The sequence below is a fragment of the Sander vitreus genome, chromosome 10, assembly GCF_031162955.1.
Source record: "Sander vitreus isolate 19-12246 chromosome 10, sanVit1, whole genome shotgun sequence".
Taxonomy (NCBI): Eukaryota; Metazoa; Chordata; class Actinopteri; order Perciformes; family Percidae; genus Sander; species Sander vitreus.
The window spans coordinates 15,395,836-15,417,235 of NC_135864.1; the positions used below are offsets into that span (position 1 = coordinate 15,395,836).

At 39.5% G+C, this 21,400-nt stretch overlaps 1 protein-coding gene and 1 long non-coding RNA gene across 2 annotated transcripts; one reads left to right on the plus strand and one right to left on the minus strand.

The window, feature by feature from the left end:
- Positions 1-2,401: 2,401 nt before the first annotated feature.
- On the plus strand, positions 2,402-6,026 carry LOC144524331 (uncharacterized). The gene is made up of 2 exons (XR_013502595.1): positions 2,402-2,537; positions 5,195-6,026. It is a non-coding gene; the product is annotated as an uncharacterized LOC144524331 (long non-coding RNA).
- Positions 6,027-6,385: 359 nt separating this feature from the next.
- LOC144524330 (uncharacterized) lies at positions 6,386-14,119 on the minus strand. The gene is made up of 11 exons (XM_078260501.1): positions 13,866-14,119; positions 13,145-13,300; positions 10,997-11,133; positions 10,628-10,779; positions 10,292-10,480; positions 9,783-9,872; positions 9,585-9,674; positions 9,380-9,502; positions 8,834-8,965; positions 7,724-7,840; positions 6,386-7,624 (listed from the first exon to the last, which is right to left on the minus strand). The coding sequence occupies exons 1-11, from the start codon at positions 14,069-14,071 to the stop codon at positions 7,514-7,516; spliced, it is 1,503 nt and encodes a 500-aa protein (XP_078116627.1). The 5' UTR covers positions 14,072-14,119; the 3' UTR covers positions 6,386-7,513.
- Between the last annotated feature and the right edge of the window lie 7,281 nt (positions 14,120-21,400).

Here is a 21,400-nt window from a genome sequence, read left to right on the forward strand (position 1 = left end):
ACTCATTTTTAGCAGGTCTTAAGTATCTAGTCTGTTCACACTAGAAAAGTGACAAAAATGCACAAAGGAAATAAAGGTGCTAGTCATAGCTGTAAAATTGTAAAACGGAAAGTAGATAGTAGAGTGGCAATCCCAAACCAAGCCATAAAATAGCTGTCATTGGTACCAAAGTGCTGTAGGTAACAGCTCCATGTGACACTGAACTACAGTACATTGCTATGTAAATAGAACATGTTAGTCAGGACACGTGATAATAAAGTCAAAGTATGGTATGTCAAAAAATGTATAAAAAATCTTAGTATAGTATGTCATAAAAAATGTAAAATAGGTCATAGTATAGTATGTCCTAAAACAGTCATAGTAAAGTATGTCAAAGAGTCATAGTATAATATGTTGAAAAAAAAGTCATAGTATAGTATGTCATAAAATGTCAAAGTTAAAAAAAAGTCATAGTAGAATATATCAAAAAAGTTGTAAAAAAGTCTTAGTATAGTATGTCATAAAAAACGCCATAGCATAGTATGTAGTTAAAACAATATGTCATAAAAAGTAATAATATCGTATGTCAAAAAAAGTAATAAAATAGTATGTCATAAAAAGTCAGAAGGCAAGGCAAGTTTATTTATATAGCACATTTCATACCCGGGGCAATACAATGTGCTTCACACAAAACAAAAGCAAGGGTCAGTACATGATCATAAAAACAGTAAGAAATAAAAGCATGAGAACATTAAGGCATACAAACAGTAAAAGATAAAAGCATAAAATAAAGAAAAGAATAGTAAAAATCATTGGTCTACTACAATAAGTAATAATGCTTCAGAGAAGCATTAGCAGAAGGCATCTGAAAAGAGTTTGTCTTGATTTAAAACTATGATTAATGGGGCGTTTTTGATGCCTTCTGGAAGTTGGTTCCAGAGGTGAACGGCTGAGTGCTGCTTCACCCTGTTTGGTACGGAGAGTGGGTTTTTCTAAAAGATGTTTCTGCTCTGATCTGAGAGACCTGAGTGGTACATACTGCAGAAACACGTCCGATAGATACTTTGGCCCTATTCCATTAAACAACTTGAAAACAAGCAGCAGTACTTTAAAGTCAACCCTGTAACTTACTGGGAGCCAGTGCAGGGATTTCAAAATAGGGGTTATGTGCTCAGTTCTTTTTGTTTTTGTAAGAACTCTGGCTGCTGCGTTTTGTATCATTTGAAGCTGTTTAAGGGTCTTTTTAGGAAGGCCTGTGAACAGCCCATTGCAGTAATCAACCCTACTGGAGATAAAGGCATGAATCAGTTTCTCTAAGTCATCTTTTGACATATAACCCCTAAGTTTGGCAATATTTTTGAGATGGTAAAATGCTGATTTAGTAATTGCTTTCATGTGGCTGTCAAAATTTAGATCACTGTCTATAAGGACGCCAAGATTTCTAAAATTATCCTTGTTTTAAGTACTTTTTTGTCGAGAATGGTTGCAATCCTATCTCTTTTCTCTTTTTTACCAAACATTATTACTTCAGTTCTGTCTTTGTTTAGCTTGAGGAAGTTCTGAGACATCCAGTGGTTAATTTGCTCAATACAATGACAAAGAGATTCAAGAGGGCCATAAACATTAGGTGTCAAAGCTAGGTCAATTTGGGTGTCGTCAGCCTACATTTAATCACCATTTAATCAGTGCAGGGAAACGTTTAGCAAGATATTCATATTAAATCATTGTCCCTGCCCCTTTTAGCAGACTTAACAACAGATGAGTCAGCAGCACCCCAGTCTCCCCCTAACTGTGCCCCTCCCTGTCCCACGGAAGAAGGTGAGCGACATTGTGTTCAATGACATGCCAGTTAGCATCATAGCAGGGAGTCTGTGGGGATTTCTCTGTCTCTCTTGCCCTTTTTACCATTACAAAAAAGAAAATGAAATATTTATTAATGACAGAAATTCAAACACATTAATAACAATTATTTTCTCACATAATGATCATTATGAAATAAAATAAAAAAAACAACAACCTACTGTCTGTACTGGATGCTGGACAGTTGGAAACAGTGAGTAGCTTACCTGAGCCTGCATGTAAGATAAAGACAATATTAACTGTATTGAACTACAAGAAGCAAGACAGTTGCAAGCCTTTAATTAGAGTTATGTAAAGCTTTTGATGGGACAGTTAGGTCCTAGAGATGTGGTGACAACAGCTGCGCAGAAAAAATTTGATTTTTTGTCATGGGGCCCAAAATTCCTGGCAGCGCCCCTGCCCATGGGCTCGAAGTAATCGATTCTTCCTATTTGTTGTCAGTACAGGAATGGGACAGCAGGGGGTGCTAGTACTAGGTGGTTGTTGCTGCAGTGAACTATTTAGATTCCACCGGAAGTGAGCGTGGGTCAAAAGCAGAAGAAGGGTAGTCATTGATGACGGACCCGGCGACTGCATGTCACATACACTTTAAAGTGCCCATATTATCCATAGACAGTAAAAGAAAGGCTCTTTCTCCAACTTCGGTCAGTTACAAGGCAGGATTAGCCGGGAGACTTATTCTAAACAAGGGCGCACATGTAAGTAGTTCTTTTGTTGTTTTTTCTTTTTCTGAAAGTAAAAGAGACCTGGCTGAGCAACTCAACTTCTGCTGAAGTTCAGTAGCCTAGAAATCTAGAAGCACCCTAGCGACAGCAAATGTGTTTTGCAGCCAGTGGGGTCTAGGCACTCTCCGTTGGCTTGCGAGCTGGAAAAAACTAACTCTGGTCAGGCCAATCACATTGTGTATAGAGTCGGTAGGCCGGCTTATGGCTGCTGCTGCTGCTGGGAACAGCGGTCTTCTGGAAGACTTAGAGTTAAGCTTTTCTTTGAGAAAAGAACAAGGAACGGCACTGAAATCATTCTTAAAAAAGGAAGATGTGTTCGGAGTTTGGCCGACTGGATACGGTAAAAGTTTAATCTATCAACTAGCTTCGCTACCTTCTTGTTGCTCTGCCTGGTTGTAGTGCTATCCTATTGCGTGCAGAGGGAATTTGAAAGACAACCGTTTATCCCGCTCCTCGGATTGAGCTCTGTCAATGGTGAGTTCCCAGACCCAACATCTTGATGTGGGTCTGGCTTGTCAGGCTGGAAGTTCCTGTTTCAGCGCAAATTGTGCGCACGCATGCATGCACGCACAATTCTTTTTACCAACATTCTTTTTATTGTTTTCACAACATAACAGAGAGATACAAAGAAATGCAATTACATGTCTTGAACAAACATGTCCACCCTCTCAAGTAAATCCAAATCTTGGTTGGGAGTCAGGTCAATGAATTAGTCCATTCTGGTCCATTATATAGAAAAAAGAATCAAACAAACATATTTCTGTAATCCTAGGTACTGCAAAGTGCCACTGTTTACATGTCCCCAGGCTCTTCCATCACATGTGACAAATCTGTTCTCAATACATAACAAATGAAGGGGTCCCAGATCTGGTGAAAATTATGGTGTTGATGTTTTATTGTATATGTAATTTTCTCCAATGGGAGAGTTGTAGATAGTTCAGACAACCACCTGCTTACACTTGGACTTCTGGTGTTTTTCCATGAGAGGGCTACTACTCTCTTTGCTATTAACACACTTAAGTCTACAAATGTTCGTTGATATTTCTTAATCTTCAAATTATCTGGGTATAGACCCAATATAAACAACTGTGGGGCTAAGGGTATTTGAATCTGTAAAATATTTTGAATACATAGTTTTATTTCTTGCCAGATTTTTTGTTTTTCTGTACATTGCCAAATACAATGGAAAAATGTGCCTTTTTTCTTCTCACACTTAATACAAACATCAGATATAGCACTGTTATATCTGTTAAGGTTTTCTGGAGTGATATACGTTCGCATCAACTAATTGTATTGTAGTAATTTCAGGCAAGTGTTAGTAGTTCTCGATTGTGCTTTAGAGCATGCCTCCTCCCACTTTTCTATTGGGATTGCCTCCTGTAGATCCTCTCTCCATGCCTCCAGCCGTCCTGCAGATGTTTCTGTACTTTTGGATATTAAACCTCTCCCTAAACAATTCACGTTCATTAATCTTTCTATGGTAGACATTTCGGGGATGCATAATGTTTGATTTTGGTGTGTTCTAATGAAATTTCTCAACTGTAGGTATTTAAAAAAAATTATTACGGGGTATGTTAAATTTATCAACCATTTCTCCAAATGTCATCAGCACCTTTTGAGAGTTGTAAAGGGCTCCTATTTTTCCCAGCCCCTGTCTGGACTCAGACATATGTTGCCTTATAAGATCCTAGCAAAAGAAACACTACCTGATCTCCAAAAGCAACTAACTTCCCACTTCCTGTTTGCATGTGAATGAAGGCAAATACAGATAATGACTTGGCTTTATACCACCATCCTCACATATTAGCAAACACAGATATTGTAGGGATACACTGAAGTGGGGTTTGTACACGTCATGCTCAATTTGTGTCAGCCTCTTCGACACCAGCTTAGCCAGAATCTTCTTCCCCCTCAGTATAATCTGTGTCCTCGGCTTCAGATACAAGATACTGAGGTAGGCCTGATAAGAACATAGAAACAGACAGAGAGTGTGTAAAAAGTAAGACATTTTAAATTCAAAACACATACTCTTAATTAATGTTTTTTGGTCTGACACCATCTGTCAACACTCTTTATTAAGATTTTGATATATTAGCATAAAGGTACATTACTTGAGCTTTTACACTACATGTAATTATGAATCTTATAATGACTCTAAGATTGTCAAAATAGAGATGGGATTTACGAACAACAATTTGAACATGGCTTTAAAAGGAAACTGGATCAGTGTTACTACAAAACCACAGGTACTCACACACACACACACACACACACACACGTTTGCATTGGACTTATATTTGCTATGTACTGTAGGCGCTTACCCAAACCTTAACCACAACCACTAAATAACTTCCCACCTACTCTAACCCCCATCTTAACTACCAACACTAAAAACATGCAGAACTCTCTCAGACTCTAACTGTCCTAACAAGCCTAAATGTTGAGGACAAACTCTGTATCCATGAATGAACTTTCAATCAAAACTTGTAAGCCAACATTGATGAGAAGTGCTAAAAAAATATGAACATCTATACTTTTATTTCATGCCTTATTGTTTCATGAAGGATATTGGTGTGTTGGTTGAAGGGAACAATGGGGACAATGACGGCCTGGGCCTTGATGTTTTCCAGGTAGGTCTGAGACAGCATTCCAACAGTCTGTCAGCCGCCGTTCTTGGTGAAGATGAGCATGTCGCAGCCCAGACGCATGGAACCAGACTTGAAACCATTCCCATACACACCAATGGCCGATGGTGAAATGTTTAGCATTTATCTTATCTACACACTTAAAGAATTAATGGATTATCAAACTTGTTAATTTGTCAATTAAATTCATGTCACTCTAGTAAAGAGCCAAAATACATGTCTGATATGCTGCTCTGTTACGAGCCAACCAGAGCTCTAAGATCACCTGGGACAAGCTTGCACACCGCCCACTGGGTCACAACAGAACATGCTGAAGCAGCTTTCAGTTTCTATGCCCCGTAGATCTGGAGTAAACTTCCAGAACATTTGAGATCTGCCCCAACCCTTTTAAATTGAGGCTTAAAACGTTTCTGTTTGCCATTGCTTACCCTAAAGTAATTCCTATACTTCTATGCTTTTGAAGTCTTTTAAATCTACTGTTTTGTGTATACTGTCTCTTTTATGACCTGTCGTATTTTCTGTTGTATTTGTTTTAAATGTTTGTGCTTATGTATATCTCATTATGTATATGTTTATTTGTGCACTTTGAGTTGGGATTTTTTTCCCCTTTATTTCAGCTCAGATCCTGTGTGCAGGATTGTTTACCCCCCCTTCTCTCTCTTCTCGTGAACCTTGACCTGAAAACGTGTTCACGCTCTGTGGCTGAGGTAGCGTTCAGTGTGACTTCTGTGATTCCCTCACTGTCGATTGTGTGCAACAATCAATTTATTTCTTTGTCATGTGAAATCATATAATGATATAAATATTTACATATTAATGAACATGATGTCGAAACGAAAATATAAGTAAGAGTTTATAAATGTTGGCGTTACCAAAGCCGTTCGAAATGCAGAGGAGAGGTCTTAAAGGACAATTCCGGCGCAAAACGAACCTAGGAGTTAATAACGTGTACCGAGTCGACCGTTCTCTGGGACATGTTTTCATGCTAATCGAATGTGTTTGTAGCTTCAAACAAGCTAGCGTGAACCGCTGATTAGCTTACAACGCTTGTATTCGGGGCACTTGGAAAGTAAAAACAAATCGCTATTTCTATACCATTAACAAGGCTCAAAATAGCATCACACTTCCACGGTAGCATAATGAGGTCCCCTACATGTAAATCGAAGCATTGAGAACTTTGTAAGTGTACAGACAGTTTATTAAAAAGATAGTTTAGAAAGACAGTAGCATTCTTGTATACAGGCGGCCGCCATCTTGGGAATACAGTCATGAGCAGTTGAACGACGAATGCCGTGCAACCAGTAACCAAGGGGGTAAGCCTCTCCTCACAACGCGTAGCTCCTATGGCGCCATTTTGATGCTAATAACGCTTAAAATATCAAAATATCACAACATGATATGTGCATCTTTCTGCCCCTATGCCTGAACATTGCCTGAGCTTTCAACAAACAACTAAAGCCAACGAAGAAGAACAAAAATATCTGCGACCAAAGAAAGAAAGTTTTCACCAGAATTGTCATTCCAAAGCTTCACAGACAGGAATGTTTGGGCAATTAGATAATGGTAAACATTCAGCAAGAGCATACAGGAATTCAACAGTTCTGTCAATTAAAATGACAAATTTGGTAATTAGTTACATGTTTCAGAAGACACAAGCCTTATAATAAGGTCCTTTCTAGTTTCCTGATAATTTCACTTCACAGAGGAGATTTATGCTGACACTTCATGAGCTCACAACACAAGTTTGACAGATTAATTAGGTAAGACAGGATGTCCTGTTGAGCAGCCTGCCTGACCAGAAAGCGATTCCATCACTGTATGTAGGCCTTTTTTACACTGTGCAGCTGTGGCGGTGTGGTAGTCATGGAGCCAAACAGGTCAGGCAAGTTCTGAACCTTTCGACTCTGCTGGCAGACTAAATCGTTCCAGTAAACCAGTTCCTTTTCATTTTCCATATTTTGTGAGATGATGAACTTAGGGTGCTAATTTTGCAGTATATTCCTATAAGAACCAACTTAATTTTTATCTAAATAAGATATGTAAATGCTTTATCCTTTGTTACATCATATCAATAACATGTCAATATTGTAATACTGTGATCATGTTTTTAATTGCTGCTGTAACTTTCAGGTTTAACAAATTCTGCATGTTTTCTTCACAAATTACTTTTAATCCTAAATGAAAAAATAAACAATTTTTTTTAAACAAACAATTCATCAGACAAAAGCATAGACAATATGGAAATAAGGAAAGAAAACCTTTTTTCTTTTCTTTTATTGTCTTCTCAATTCTTAGTGCAATCACTCAATCCCTTGTCGCATAAAAGAGTCCCCATCGTTGGTCTCCACTGTTGGAACGTTCCAGTTTTTCACTCCATCCATTTACTATTGCAAAATAGTCTTCTTCAGAGAATTCCTGCAGAGGACAGACACAGGTATGATGAGCACTCATCCAAAGAAGAGATAACCTTAGGTTCAGTTAGTGTCCTTAGGTTGAAAGGGTGTGCATGCTAACCTGAATGAATTCATCCTTGATGACTTCAGCTCTCTGCAGCTCTGTCTTTATCACCTGGATAAACTGGGCTGTCCGGTCTTCTGAGCAAACATTGCAGAAACCAGCATCCTGGAGGAACTACAGGAGAAGAGACAGAAAGGGTGAAGTAGAGTGGGAACAGCACCACAAGCTGATGGACAGTAGTAATACATTAGCAACACATCCACAGAGCGCACAGTCACACTTTTTATGCATTTGGGCTGTCTGTACAACAAGAGTTACCCAATAAGCAAATGTGGTTGTTTCACAAAGTCTTCACTGAAAAGCAGCAAACCTTTAACATATCTGTCTGGTGGGCAGGCAAACATCTAAACATGACAGGATTGTTTAGGGACTTGGTAGTCTCACTTTGCCAGACCTGGCTGGTCTGGCTAGTCCACATAGCATTCCGGGATGGGAGAAAAACATGCTCTGGTTTATTGACATTTCTTCAAACCAATCACAATCGTCATGGGCGGTGCTAAGCTCCACATGGAGCCTCTGCAAAATAGCCTCGGGAAGGAACTTGTTTTGGTGAAACGTGTACGTTTTAAAGTTGTTTTAGTCGTGCAACAGAAAACTTAGATTGGACAGATAGTCTAGATAGCTGTCTGGATTTACCATGCAGCGATCTGAGGAACAGTTAATCATAGTCCTCATAAATCCACCAGAGTATAAAATTCCAACACAAAGAAAGTGGAAGGAAACGGACATCGGCGAAAAGACATGCATCCGGTGGAATGTCCTGCGGCACAGATCTTAGGTTGTTTTATGTACACAGGCCAAACAGTTAAAGGATCATACTCTTTATATTGTGCGTTTTTTATTTAGGGAATTGTATGCATTTATTAGTAGAGTACAAAGATAACAGGAAATGAGGAAATGAGGAAAAAAGAAACATGAGACATATCACTTAATTTATATATTGGATGATACAGTGTACAAACAGAAACTGCAGTGTGCTCAGCAATAATTCGTGTGCCAATCGCCTCGTTACATATTGGTAAAGAGGACCAAAGGGTTTTAGCTCCCCATAGGGCAGTGTAGCCCTTTTACAAACTATTACATAAGTAGGGTCTACTGAATATTTACCTTGCCATACTGTGAGGGTGTATAGAGAACATAGCCTCTCTGTTTGACGTAGGCCTCAAACACCGGTGTCCAGGGCTTCTCCCCGCAGCAGTAATCACTGATGAGCAACTTTCCACCTGGCTTTAACCATGACTGGATACAAAGAACACGGAGAATGAAAACCAAGGCAGAAAAGTTAGACCGGATAAAGTTTCGTTTCCCAACGAAATATGTACAGTATACTGTATGACATAAAAGTCTTTCTTTTCAGTTGTTTTTTGGAAATCAATGAAATGACTTAATGCCACTGGTGAAATTTATTTCAGGGGGAATATGACAAAAATTAAGCAGACTTTCTGCTGAAAAACAATATAACCGGCAACACTGAAAAAAATGTGTGTTACTATAATGTACACAACAGCTCATATTGAACTGAACAAAACATACTCCCCCTCCCTGACTAAATTAAATTAATATTGTAGAGCAGGAGGGGCATTGCCCTGGCATCTTCTATGGGCTAGCCACCACTGCTTAATGCTACCGTTTAAAGTATGAGAAAATGCTCACATGGAAGCGTTTGAAGAGGGCCAGTTTGTCATCTATGTGAAGGATTGTGTCTCTGCTGTAGATCACATCAAAGGAACCTTCTGGGAACGACCTCTTAGTGGCATCAGCCACCTCAAACTGGACCTGAGGTAGAGTGCATGCACATTATTTAAAACTGTTATCTGTGGTATTTAAACTAATTGGACAAGGGAACATTTAGACATACTGATGGCAGCTTCTCAGTGATCGCCCTCTCCATGGCGATGTCCACCATGTTGTTTGACAAATCCAGGCCAAGCACCTCCACTCCAAAGGTCTGAAAAGTAACATAATCATCAGCTTCGCTGTAGTTTAAATCATTATAAAATCCCTCTATCATCATTATAAGCATCACCCTAACTATGTCAGATTCCTTGGCTCTTACCTTTGCCATGTAAAAGTCTCCTCCACCAATGCCACAGCCAACATCTAGAACCTTCTGTCCAGGCTTCAGGTTCAGCAGGTCCACAAACTCCTGTCAGCACAAAAAAAGGATACGAGTCATATGTCACTTTTCTTAGTCATGGAAATATGTCTATAATAATGTTGAATGAAACACTCTCAGGTCTGAAGTCTGTTTGGCACAAGTTTACTCATGTGGCATGGAGAGAGGGTGCATTATAGAAAGAAAGCACAGCTTCCCCAACAAAAAAATAGAACAGAAACATTTATCCCTGATAAAGCCGCTACGATAAAGGCTGGTTCTGTTGCTGTTGAAGGTAATTTGTTAGCAAGACTAAAGGCTTGATTATAGTCCAGAACAGATGCGTACACGGCGGTCGCACAGTAGTTCTGTTTATACTATCTGCTTGGAGGACGCGTTCCACACATGCGCAGTAGATCGCTACGCTACCACTTGTTGCAGAGTGCACAGGCACAAAAAAATTGGCAAACCTTGGTGGTGCTGGGCCCCCCTGCGCTGACGTAACCAGCTCCGAACATCTTCTCGTAGCGCAAGATGCTGCGGTTGGTGTACTGTTTGTTGTCCAGGAACTGCTGAAAGGTGTTGAATCCGTTCTGGGTGCTCGAGGAGCGGGGAACCTTCTCCAGAAGCCAGCAGATCTGATTCTGATTATTTTTCATCTGGAAAAGGAGGAGGACAAAAAGGATGGAGAAGTAGATGGAGGAGGGGAGAAACGAGAGGGTTAACTACACATCCTTGCACCTACATCTCACACTGCCATGTTCAATTTTATACCCAAGGTTCTACTAGAAGACTTAAATGCCTACCTCAACATAGGCCTGAACTTTCTTTTTCAACACAATGTCGAAACCAAACTTTTGGCCCCCCTCTGGCACCTCCACTTGTAGTGATGATACCAGGTGGCTGTATTGTGCCTCAGTGCGGTAGCAAGTCGGGTTAAAGTCCCTCTTGGAGTCACCTTGGTAGAACGTCGCAAGTTAAAACAAAATCCTTCACCATTTGCTTTTGAAAGCGATATTGGCTACTGTTACTGGCTACTAAGAAAGACAGAGCAAATGAGAAAGAAAGAGCAAATGTCCCTATTTAAATTTCTTGAGTCAGATTCAGTTCTCATTAATGTGTAAACCATTACTATTCATAAGAGAGATGTGGACGTTTTATTGTTAGCTAAGTACCTGACCGGTGGTTGCAGGACTCTCTGAAGAAAAAGAAGCCACCAGGCTGCAGCCAGCCCAGTGTCTTCTCTATAAAGGACTTTAGCTCTGTGTCGCTCAGGTACATCAGCAGCCAGTTGGAAAAGACAAAGTCAATGCTGAGGGGAACAATGAATGGAAACATTAAAATATATTAAAAAGCTAAAATTGTTTAAATAAAGCCGGTCTGGTTTCTGCGCAGAGATTGGAAATATCCTATGTATGATTTGATAGCCAGTGGATACTATGTTCATCCTCCATCCTCCATCAGAATGCATGGCTTGCTGCCTGCTTTAATCCGACAACATGTAAAGCTGTGCACGTGGAGTGAGAGTCCACAACATTGTCGTAGAATCTCACGCCACGTGCACAGCTTCATACGTTGTGGAAAGGAATGCCTCCTGAGTGGCTGGAGGGCAACAATGTCTGTACCAAATTCCGTCCATTTGTTGAAGCATTTCAGCAAAAATCACAAATGTCAACCTCCTGGTGGCGCTACAGGAAAAGTCAGGGGACCATCAAAGTCTGTAGGCTTTATCGTCTGCTGACAATCAATGTCCGAACCAACTTGCAGTCCATCTAATAGTGTTGAGAGTTTTCAGTCTGGTCCAAAGTGGTGGACTGACCAGTACTGCCATCCATAGAGCACTGCATGGCTAAACATTGAAGATATAAAGTGTTTCTTAAAGAACAGATATCCTAACAGACCCAGATTTGAATTTTGAATCTCACATGAGGGAATCTCACTAAAATGGCCTTTTGTCACCAGAGAAATATTGTTGAAGTGCAGCCGTTTCTCTCCCAGGCAGATACTGAGAGACTCATGCATGCTTTTATCACCAGCAGGCTTGATTACTGCAATGCTGTCCTCTCTGGTCTACCTAAGAAAGTTATAAATAAACTCAGGGTGGAACTTGTTTTGGTGGAACGTGTACATTCAAAAGTTACTTTAGTCGTGCAACGGAAAACTCAGATTAGACAGATAGTCTAGCTAGCTGTCTGGATTTACCTTGCAGAGATTTGAGAAAAGGTTTAAAATGCCAACACAAAGGAAGCCCTAGGCAACGGACATCCGGCCTAAATGAGTGAAATCCATCGGAATTTCCGTCGGCTACAGAGCAATCCCAGAGGATATAGACTACACCCGTCCTAAAGTCCCTTCATTGGCTGCATCTTAGTTTTAGAATAGACTTTAAGATCCTTCTTTGGTGTTTAAATCACTCAATGGACTAGCGCCGGAATACCTGTCAGACATGCTCTCAACATATGCTCGCCTTAGATCACTCAGGTCCTCTGACATTAGCTCATTTAGTTGTTCCCTGAGTGAGGACAAAGAACTACAGGCAGGCGATATTTAGTGTCTATAGTCCTCGCCTCTGGAATACCCTACCAGAAGAGCCGAGGGCATCACAGTCTGTAAATACCTTTAAAAGGAACTTTAAAACTTACCTTTTTAGCTTAGCATTCTCTTAATCTTCATCAATTTGTTTTTATTTTAAATTTATTTTCATTGTATTGCTGTATTGTTAAGCACCTTGTATTGCAATGTTGTACTAAGATAAGATAAAATGAGATAGATTTTATTAATCCCACACTGGGGAAATTCCTGTGTTACAGCAGCTCAAAAGAAAAAAGAAAAAACTATGTACACACATCAGAATAACACAAATACACATTAAGTATACATAGGACAAAAATATATAAATATATATACATAAAGTATATGAACAAGAAAATTGAATCAGTTATAATAATAATAGTAATTAAAAAAAAGACATGTTTACACAATAAACACCCTTATATAAACAGACAGTATATAAACAGATATACAGATGAGTAAGGTGCTGGTGAATACATATGACATATTGCACAGAGTGATAAATAAATAAATACACATAGTGCAGAATATTGTCCAGTGATGGCTCATATTGCAGAAACAGTTAGCAATGCTACATTATGATGTTATATTAAAGAGTCTGACTGCTGCTGGAATGAAGGACCTGCGGTAGCGCTCCTTCTTGCACTGAGGGTGCAGCAGTCTGCTGCTGAAGGAGCTGCTCAGGGAACTCAGTCTCATGTAGGGGGTAAGAGGTGTTAAAAGGCGCTATATAAATAAAGTTTAACACACACCTGTTTTGGGGGATATCAAGCTTTGTGACATCAGCTTGGATGAAGGTAGCGTTGCTATGGTGACCATTGTCCTGCCTGTTCCTCTCCACAAAGCTTTCCATGAAGTCCACAGCCGTCACATGGCCAGCCTTGGTCAGCAGGTGGCTGGTGAAACGACTGCAGAGACACACGTCAGTATACAGTGGGGCAAAAAAGTATTTAGTCAGCCACCAATTGTGCAATTTCTCCCACTTAAAAAGATGAGAGAGGCCTGTAATTTTCATCATAGGTACACTTCAACTATGAGAGACAAAATGAGAAAAATAAATCCAGAAAATAACATTGTAGGATTTTTAATGAATTTATTTGCAAATTCCTCGGGAAAATAAGTATTTGGTCACCTACAAACAAGCAAGATTTCTGGCTCTCACAGACCTGTAACTTCTTCTTTAAGAGGCTCCTCTGTCCTATTGAAACCAAAATAGAACTTTCTGGTAAAAACTCAACTCGTCGTGTCTCTCATAGTTGAAGTGTACCTATGATGAAAATTACAGGCCTCTCTCATAAATCTATTTAGCTTACTAGTTTAGTTCTCCAACACAACATCAAAAACTTAATCTGATCCCCTGAATTTGAATTGAATCTGCCTTTTGCTTCAGGCCCCTAAATTAAATGGAAACCCTGAACAAGATGCTCACACACATCCACTACTACAGACAGTCTAATGCAGCTGCATGCTCACCCGATGCCAGCTCCCAGTTCCAGCACTCTGGATCCAGCCAGGCTGGGCAGTACGGACAGGATCTCGGGGAGCTCATATTGGGTCAGCTCCCTGGCACGAGAGTCCAGCATCATCTCCTCCACTGTGGCGGCCTTGGAGTGCTTTTTCCAAAACTCAATCTGTGTTCTTCTATTGACTTGTGTTCTTGTGTCCCTGTGAAACATCATCTTGTGTTGCCAAAGTACTGTCCCAATACACAAGCATTTCAACAAGAACAGTTAAGATTCCCGGAAATGTTCTTGACACTCCCATTTTACCAAGTATGCTGTCGGTACACATTCTGTGCTGCCTGTCGGTACACGATCTGTGCTACCTGTACGATCCGTCATGCACATGTGCAAGATGTTCGTACATGTGCATGACGGATTGTGCATTTTTTTTTTATTTATACATACAGATCATTACAGATAAATACAACACAAAATACACAGAACAAATGACATACAGCATTACATCAGATACACAACATACAGGGGTACAGCCACAGTCACAATAAGCCTACTGGACAAGCTGGTAGGCAGAGAAAAAAATAAAAGAAAAAAACCCTTATTAATAAACCTTTGAGGTCACACACGACTCATATAGATCCAGAGTTCTTACGGCCTTAGTATTTTTTGAGTACTTAATTGAATCAATGTAATTTATAAACTCAGTCATAAAACCAGAAAAGAATGGTTTAGAACCACTGAATTTGTTCATGTGGATGTGGTATTTAGCTTATAGATGCACGATGCATTGGTTGGTAACTTGTATGAACCATAGACAGTTAAATAAATGGACCAAGTGATCCCATAGATTTCAACGGAGACCAGTGAAGTGAATTAGAAGCACTTTTCCGGTGATGGTTGAGCGTTACTGCGCAGCCTCCAGCTGAGCTTGAAGACGTAGATGTGACGTGAGCAACGTGTCTGAAAGTTGTACGTCTTCTGGTAGCTGTGCCAAGAATCTCAATCATTCCAAATCTTGCAGAGACGGAGAGTGTAGGTATATGTAAGGAGATAACATGGACACAGGCTAATTATTGCTAACTAAAATGCTAGTTAACATAAGTAATTAAACTTAAACAGCTAATGTAAGTTGAAACTGCCTGCGTGCTTCTCCTGTACTGTACGGTAATTCCTCTACTATGCGACAGTAAGTTGCGTACAACTTTCAGACAGGTTGCTCACGTCACATTTATGTCGTCTCTCTCAGTTGGAGGCTGCACAGTAATGCTCAGCCATCACCGGAAAAGTGCCTCTAATATCCTTCACTGTTCCGTCCAGAGCAACGGGATCTGTTGGTCCATTTTATATATGTCTATGGGCTTACCCCCTTGGTATGAACTTGGCAGCACCCGTATCCCAACATTAATTTTGGCATTCAACGAGGGTCGGGTTTCCGGTACATAGACAGACCAACAACGGGACAATTTTAACAATTTTCGCCATGTTATTCATCACTAAATTTACTTCTGATAACGTTTTAGGCGAGAAATGAACTGTTTAGATTTCGAATATAGGCAGTCTTGCGAAAATCATTGCCGAATTGACAATTTGCTTCAAAGTTTTCGGAGTTCAGAAGCTCCATAAAGTGACGCGACAGTCAGCTAGCGCCTGCCGGGGCGCAAGTTTTTTTTGTTGCAGGATGGTAGGGGAAGACTCATGAATATTCATTAGAGAACTCATCCCTGATTGGCTGACCCTGACATTCTTATCCTAACCATAACCAATTCCACTCCTCTTGCCTAAACATAACCAATCCCACCAGAGCAGGCAATGAGTACTAGCCATTCAGATGGAGAGTAGGGCGGGTTCTTGCCCTACCATCCTGCAAAAAAAAATTTCGCTGCTGGGGCCGCTAGCTTGTTGCTCGGACAGTCACACTCGGAGACCCCGGCTGTAAGCTGGATATCTCTCAGACCGGTCTCGTAAATAAGAGGCTTTTATTTCGCCGTTGACGGATCGTTTGTTTAAATATCACAACACATTAACGGGAACCTGTGGTTAACTGCCTTTTCGGAGTTAAACTCCACAAGCGCGGGAAGGGGGGTGCTGAGGGTACTGCAGCACCCGCTGTTGGCAGGAGCTGGATTTTATATTGTTTTATTTTTTAAATAATTACTAATTCGCTGTCTGACATTATTTATATTTTTGTTAGGGCTGTCAAAATAACGCGTTCATTTCGTTAAAAAAAAGAACACAGATTAATCCATTCCATATTGACGTTTGACCCGGAGTCGTTCTAGCCACCATTGGACTGTAAAATGAAGGAGGGAGACGAGAATGTGCTGCCTGGATCATTAATTGGAACATTTACTTGTAAAAATCTTCTTCCTGCCGATATGTCTGCGCTTTTTTCTGATGCTCTGAAACAGACGATACCGGCAACACAAAGACCGCTGCACGTGACGCTAGTTAACACTATACTTGACAGCAGCTAACGTTAGCCTACCGCTAGCTAGTAGCTGGATTAAACACGGTTAAAATGCTGACGGCTAATGCTAAACGGTGTAAAGTTTGACTGTGTTTTACTGTAGAGGATTCAACACTGGTATGTAACAATCTGCAGCTGCCATCGGAGAAACAACACAGACGGTGCGTTCAATGAAACTGGTAAACTACAGCCTCGTGGTGCATTTGAAGTTATTGTAAATGTCCTTTTCCCATCTGGTGGTTGTTTTTGTCGTTCAACAGCAATTTACTAGTGAAATAAGTTATTGTTATACATTATTATTAAATCATTTAATTCTGACCATATGGCCTTAGCAATAAACAAGCCTTCTTTAATGTCACCAACTGTTGTTTAGTACCCTTTTTTTTCTTTTCTTTTTTTACTTTCTTAAAAAGTATTGGTTCAGGCACCGTTAATTATGTATGCGATTAATTTCAATTAATTAATCACAGAGTATATAATTAATTTTTTAATCGATTGACAGCCCTAATTTTTGTATATCAAATAATGAGGCAAATAGTAAAAAAGGGTTATGGATAGGTTTGAATATAGCCTACTAAAAATTAACTGTTATAGCTGCTATAGAGGTCAAAGTGAAAGTGAGTCAAGTGACGTGACTCACTGAGAAGCGAGCAGGCTGAAGCCAGTTGACTGGAACGTTAGTTGTAGAGAAGAATATGTCGCAGAAAAGGATACAAGATTTTTTCTTCCGGCATAGTAATGCGGCTAAAATTAGCAAGATTTCATCTGTAGATGTTACAGTTGATGTTTCCTCGTCTACCACCGAGGCAAACTCTGTTGGGGCAGCTGAAAAGCCTGAGTCTGCAAGCAACTCGGCTAACGTTAGCAGCACCATCATAGTATCTAACGATAACTTTACAGAAGGATTCAAAAAGCCCTGTCAGCCAAGCAACTTCAGTTATCCTGGAAGGAGGTTCAGAACAGAAACTTTTCAACGGTCTTTTCAGCTGAGATGAGAATGAATGATAAGTCGTTTCTTGTGTCATTTGTTGTGTTAGAGTGCCATCTACTGGGCACAATTGGTAATTATCCTGAAATACGGGCATTTGTTCAGCTTACTTCCTGTTCATGTGTGGAAAAGAACTACGGTTTATAGGCCTATGCTGGTTCAGTGTCTCCTGAAACTTTGGTTATTCTGCAAAAAGAATAAGTTGCTTTAAAGATACGTGGTTAGGACACATTTTCTGTGTAGAAGGCACAAGTTAGGAAATTGTTGGCGAGGTCATTGCAGCCTGATTATTATAGCATATATATTCAAGCCAAACATCTCTGGTGTAGTTTTGACGATCAGAAAAGTAATTTACCTTAGCTATATACTGAAACAGACTAATGATGTCAAGAGCGCTTCTGTGATGTTAGGGTGCGCGCAGTGGAGTCGGAGTGGCGAGTGCTGTCGCATAATTGTGGAACAGTGGAATTTGTGGCTGCCCAGGGGTCTCATTTATAAATGTGGCGTACGCACAAAACGGGGCTGAAAATGTGCGTACGCCACTTCCCACGCAAAGGTTGTGATTTATAAAAAACAAACTTGACGGGAGAATGTGCGGTCCTCCACGCAAACTCTGACCCATGCATAGGCCTACGCACATTTTGGAGACAAAATAGGAATTGGCGACGCAGATGGTGAGGTCTGAAAAGTGTTTTGCTTTTTCTCCGCCAATCATCATGATACGGTGTAACAACTGCCAGTGTCTTTCCGACCGGAGGGATTTTTGCAGTTCTTAGAACTAAATGTTCCTAAAACACTTTTTTCGTTGTGTTCCGACAGGAAAAATTGGGGTATTTTTAAGTTCCTCTGGCCTCAGTAGCGTACTTTTTTAGCTCCTACTCCAGAGCAGGGTCTTTTCCCTTTTCCTAGGTGTACTTGATTGGTCGAACTTATAAGTCACGCCCACTGCCAACTCAGAACTTGCAGACAGAGCAACAACCAACAACGAGACATTTTTAACAATTTTCACCATCTTATTCATCATTAAATTCACGTCTGATAACGTTTTAGACGAGAAATTAACTGTTTAGATTTCAAATATAGGCAGTCTTGCGAAAGTTGATGCCGAATTGACAATTTGCTTCAAAGTTTTCAGAGTTGAGAACCTCCATGAAGTGAGGCGACAACCAGCAAGCGCCTGCCCCGGCCTCTAGCTCGTCGCTCGGCCAGTCGTGCTCAGACACGAGGGCAGTCTTGAAATGCACCCAATCATTGAATGGCTTGTTGATTCTCCTGTGAGAGGATTAGTGTCCGGATTTATGCTGAACTGATGCAAGTATTAGGAGAACTCCTATCCAATGGTAAAGAAATGAGAGCGAGAGCTGAGCCCTGAGGGAAGCGTAGTTGATTGGGAGACAGTTTGAGACATTTCCCACTGTTCCAGGAGCCCATACCAGCTGATCCACTTCAACATGTGCCGTGGGAAGTGTTGGACTCGGAGGAGGAGATGCGTCTCTGGGGTCGTTCCTGCTCCCTGTTGCACGTTCTGGCAGCTTGGACGGGCTGGAGCTTTCCTGCACATGGTCTGGGGGTGTGAGCAGGTGCATGGGTTTTGGAGTGGAACAACATCGGTGGTGTCTGGTGTGATGGGATGTTGAGTTCCTGCTGACACAATTGTTTTGTTGCTTGATGGCGACTCTGGATTGCATCTGCTTCGGAGACGGAAGGATTTGGCTGGCTGGCTCGACCGCGGCCAGGAAGGTGGTGGCTCGGCGCTGGCTCCCCCACTCGCTTTGTATAAAGCGGTGGTTGGCGTGCTTCCTGGATGTGGTTGTGCTGGAGCTCTCTGCAGCAAGGATTAACAGAGCCGGGTCATCGACTGTGGGCCTGTGGGGGGGGCGCAGTAGCACGGGTGTCGGTCCTGGTGACCTCGGCACCACAGGAATTAGAGAGCGACTAGGCAGGGTGTGATTTTTGTTTTGTTTTGTTTTCTTGTATATTGTTTTGTTTTTCCCCGAGACCGCAGAGGCTGGGGGGTAGAAGAGGGTTTTGGTTCTTGTTTGATTGTAGTTGTTTGTTCTGTATGTTCTATGTTCAAAAATATAAAAATAAAAAATTTATCATAAAAACAAGTCATAATATAGTATGTCATGAAAAGTCATAGTATAGTATGTGATAAGAAGTCATAGAAGTTATATAGTATGTGATAAAAAGTCATTAAAATAAGTCATAGTAAATTATGTAAAAAAAGTCATAAAGTAGCATAATACATAGTTAAAAAAGTCAAAATATAGTATGTCATAAAAAGCCATTAAAAAGTCATGGTACAGTATGTCATAAAAATCGTAGCATAGTACGTCTTATAAAAGTCTGTCAAAATAGTCATAGTATAGTATGTCATTAAAAGTCATAGTATAGCATGTCATAATTTTTTTTTAAAAGTCATAGCATATTGTGTAGTTAAAAGTCACTATATAGTATGTCATGAAAAATAATTAAAAAGTCATAGTATAAGTATATAAGAAGTCATAGAAGTGATAGTATAGTATGTGATAAAAAGTCATTAAAAAAGTCACAGTATATTATGTCAAAAAAGTCATAAAAGTCTTAGTATAGTATGTCATAAAAATACTAAGTATGTCATAATAAAGTAAGTCATAAGTCATTAAAAGGTCATAGTATAGTATGTTGAAAAAAGTTGAAAACAAAGTCATAGTATAGTATCGAAAAAGTCATAGTATAGTATCTCTAAAACAGTACAATAAAAAGTCATAGTATAGTATGTCGAAAAGTCATAGTATAGTATTTTGAAAAAAAAGTCATAGTATAGTATGTTAAAGAAAGCAGAAAAAAGTCATAGTATAGTATGTCGAAAAAAGTAAAAAAAAGTAAATATAGTATGTTGAAAAAAGTCATAGTATAGTATGTCGAAAAGTCTTAGTAGAGTATGTCGAAAAAAGTAGATAAAAGGTAATAGTATTGTATGTCAAAAAAAGTAATTAAAAGTATTTTTATAGTATGTCGAAAAAGTCATAGTATAGTATGTCGAAAAAAATTCATAGTATACTGTAGTATGTTATAAAAAGTCATAAAAAAGTCATAGTATAGTGTGTCAAAAAAGTCATAGTATTGTATGTTGAAAAAGTCATAGAACAGTATGTCGAAAAAGTCATAGTATAGTAGTATGTTGAAAAAAAAGTCATGCTATGTCGAAAAAAAGTTTAAAAAAAGTCATAGTATAGTATGTTGTAGTAGAAAAAGTCATAGTATAGTATGTCGAGAAGTCAAAGTAGAGTATGACTTAACTCATGGTATAGTATGTCGAAAAAAGTCATAGTATAATATGCAAAAAGTAAAAAGAACACATAGTATATTATTTCGCGAAAAGTCCTAGTATAGTTGTATGTTGAAAAAAAGTCCTAGTATAGTATGTTGAAAAAGGTAGAAAAAAGTCCTAGTATAGTATCTCGTAAAAAGTTTAAAATAAAAAGGTATAGTATGTTGAAAAAAGAGTCTTAGTATAGTATGTCATGAAAAAGTCATAGTATAGTATGTCATAAAAAGTCATAAAAATGTCACAGTATAATATTTCCTAAAACAGTCATAGTATACTGTAGTATGTTATAAAAAGTCATAGTATAGTATGTTGAAAAAAAAGTCACAGTATAGTCTGTCAAAAAAAGTCATAAAAAAGTCATGGTATATCCATCCATCTTCATCCGCTTATCCGGGGTCGGGTCGCGGAGGTAGCAGCTCCAGCAGGGGACCCCAAACTTCCCTTCCCGACATGGTATAGTATGTCGAAAAGTCAAAGTAGAGTATGTTGAAAAAAGAAGAAAAAAAGACATAGTATGTCGAAAAAAGTAATAAAAATGTAATCGCATGTTTTATCACATGATTAAAATTCTATTATTTTGCCATTATACTTTCACCAGTGTATCTTGATTGGGAATCAAATGAATGCAAAGAAAGTTACTTTATGAACTTGACTTTAGGATTTGTATTTGTTTATTATTTACTGTAAACAAAAGAAAAATGTGTGAATCTGTCATTATTGCACAATTCCTCCAAGTACCTAACTAAAAAACTAAAAATCCCTATCCTTACCAGAGTC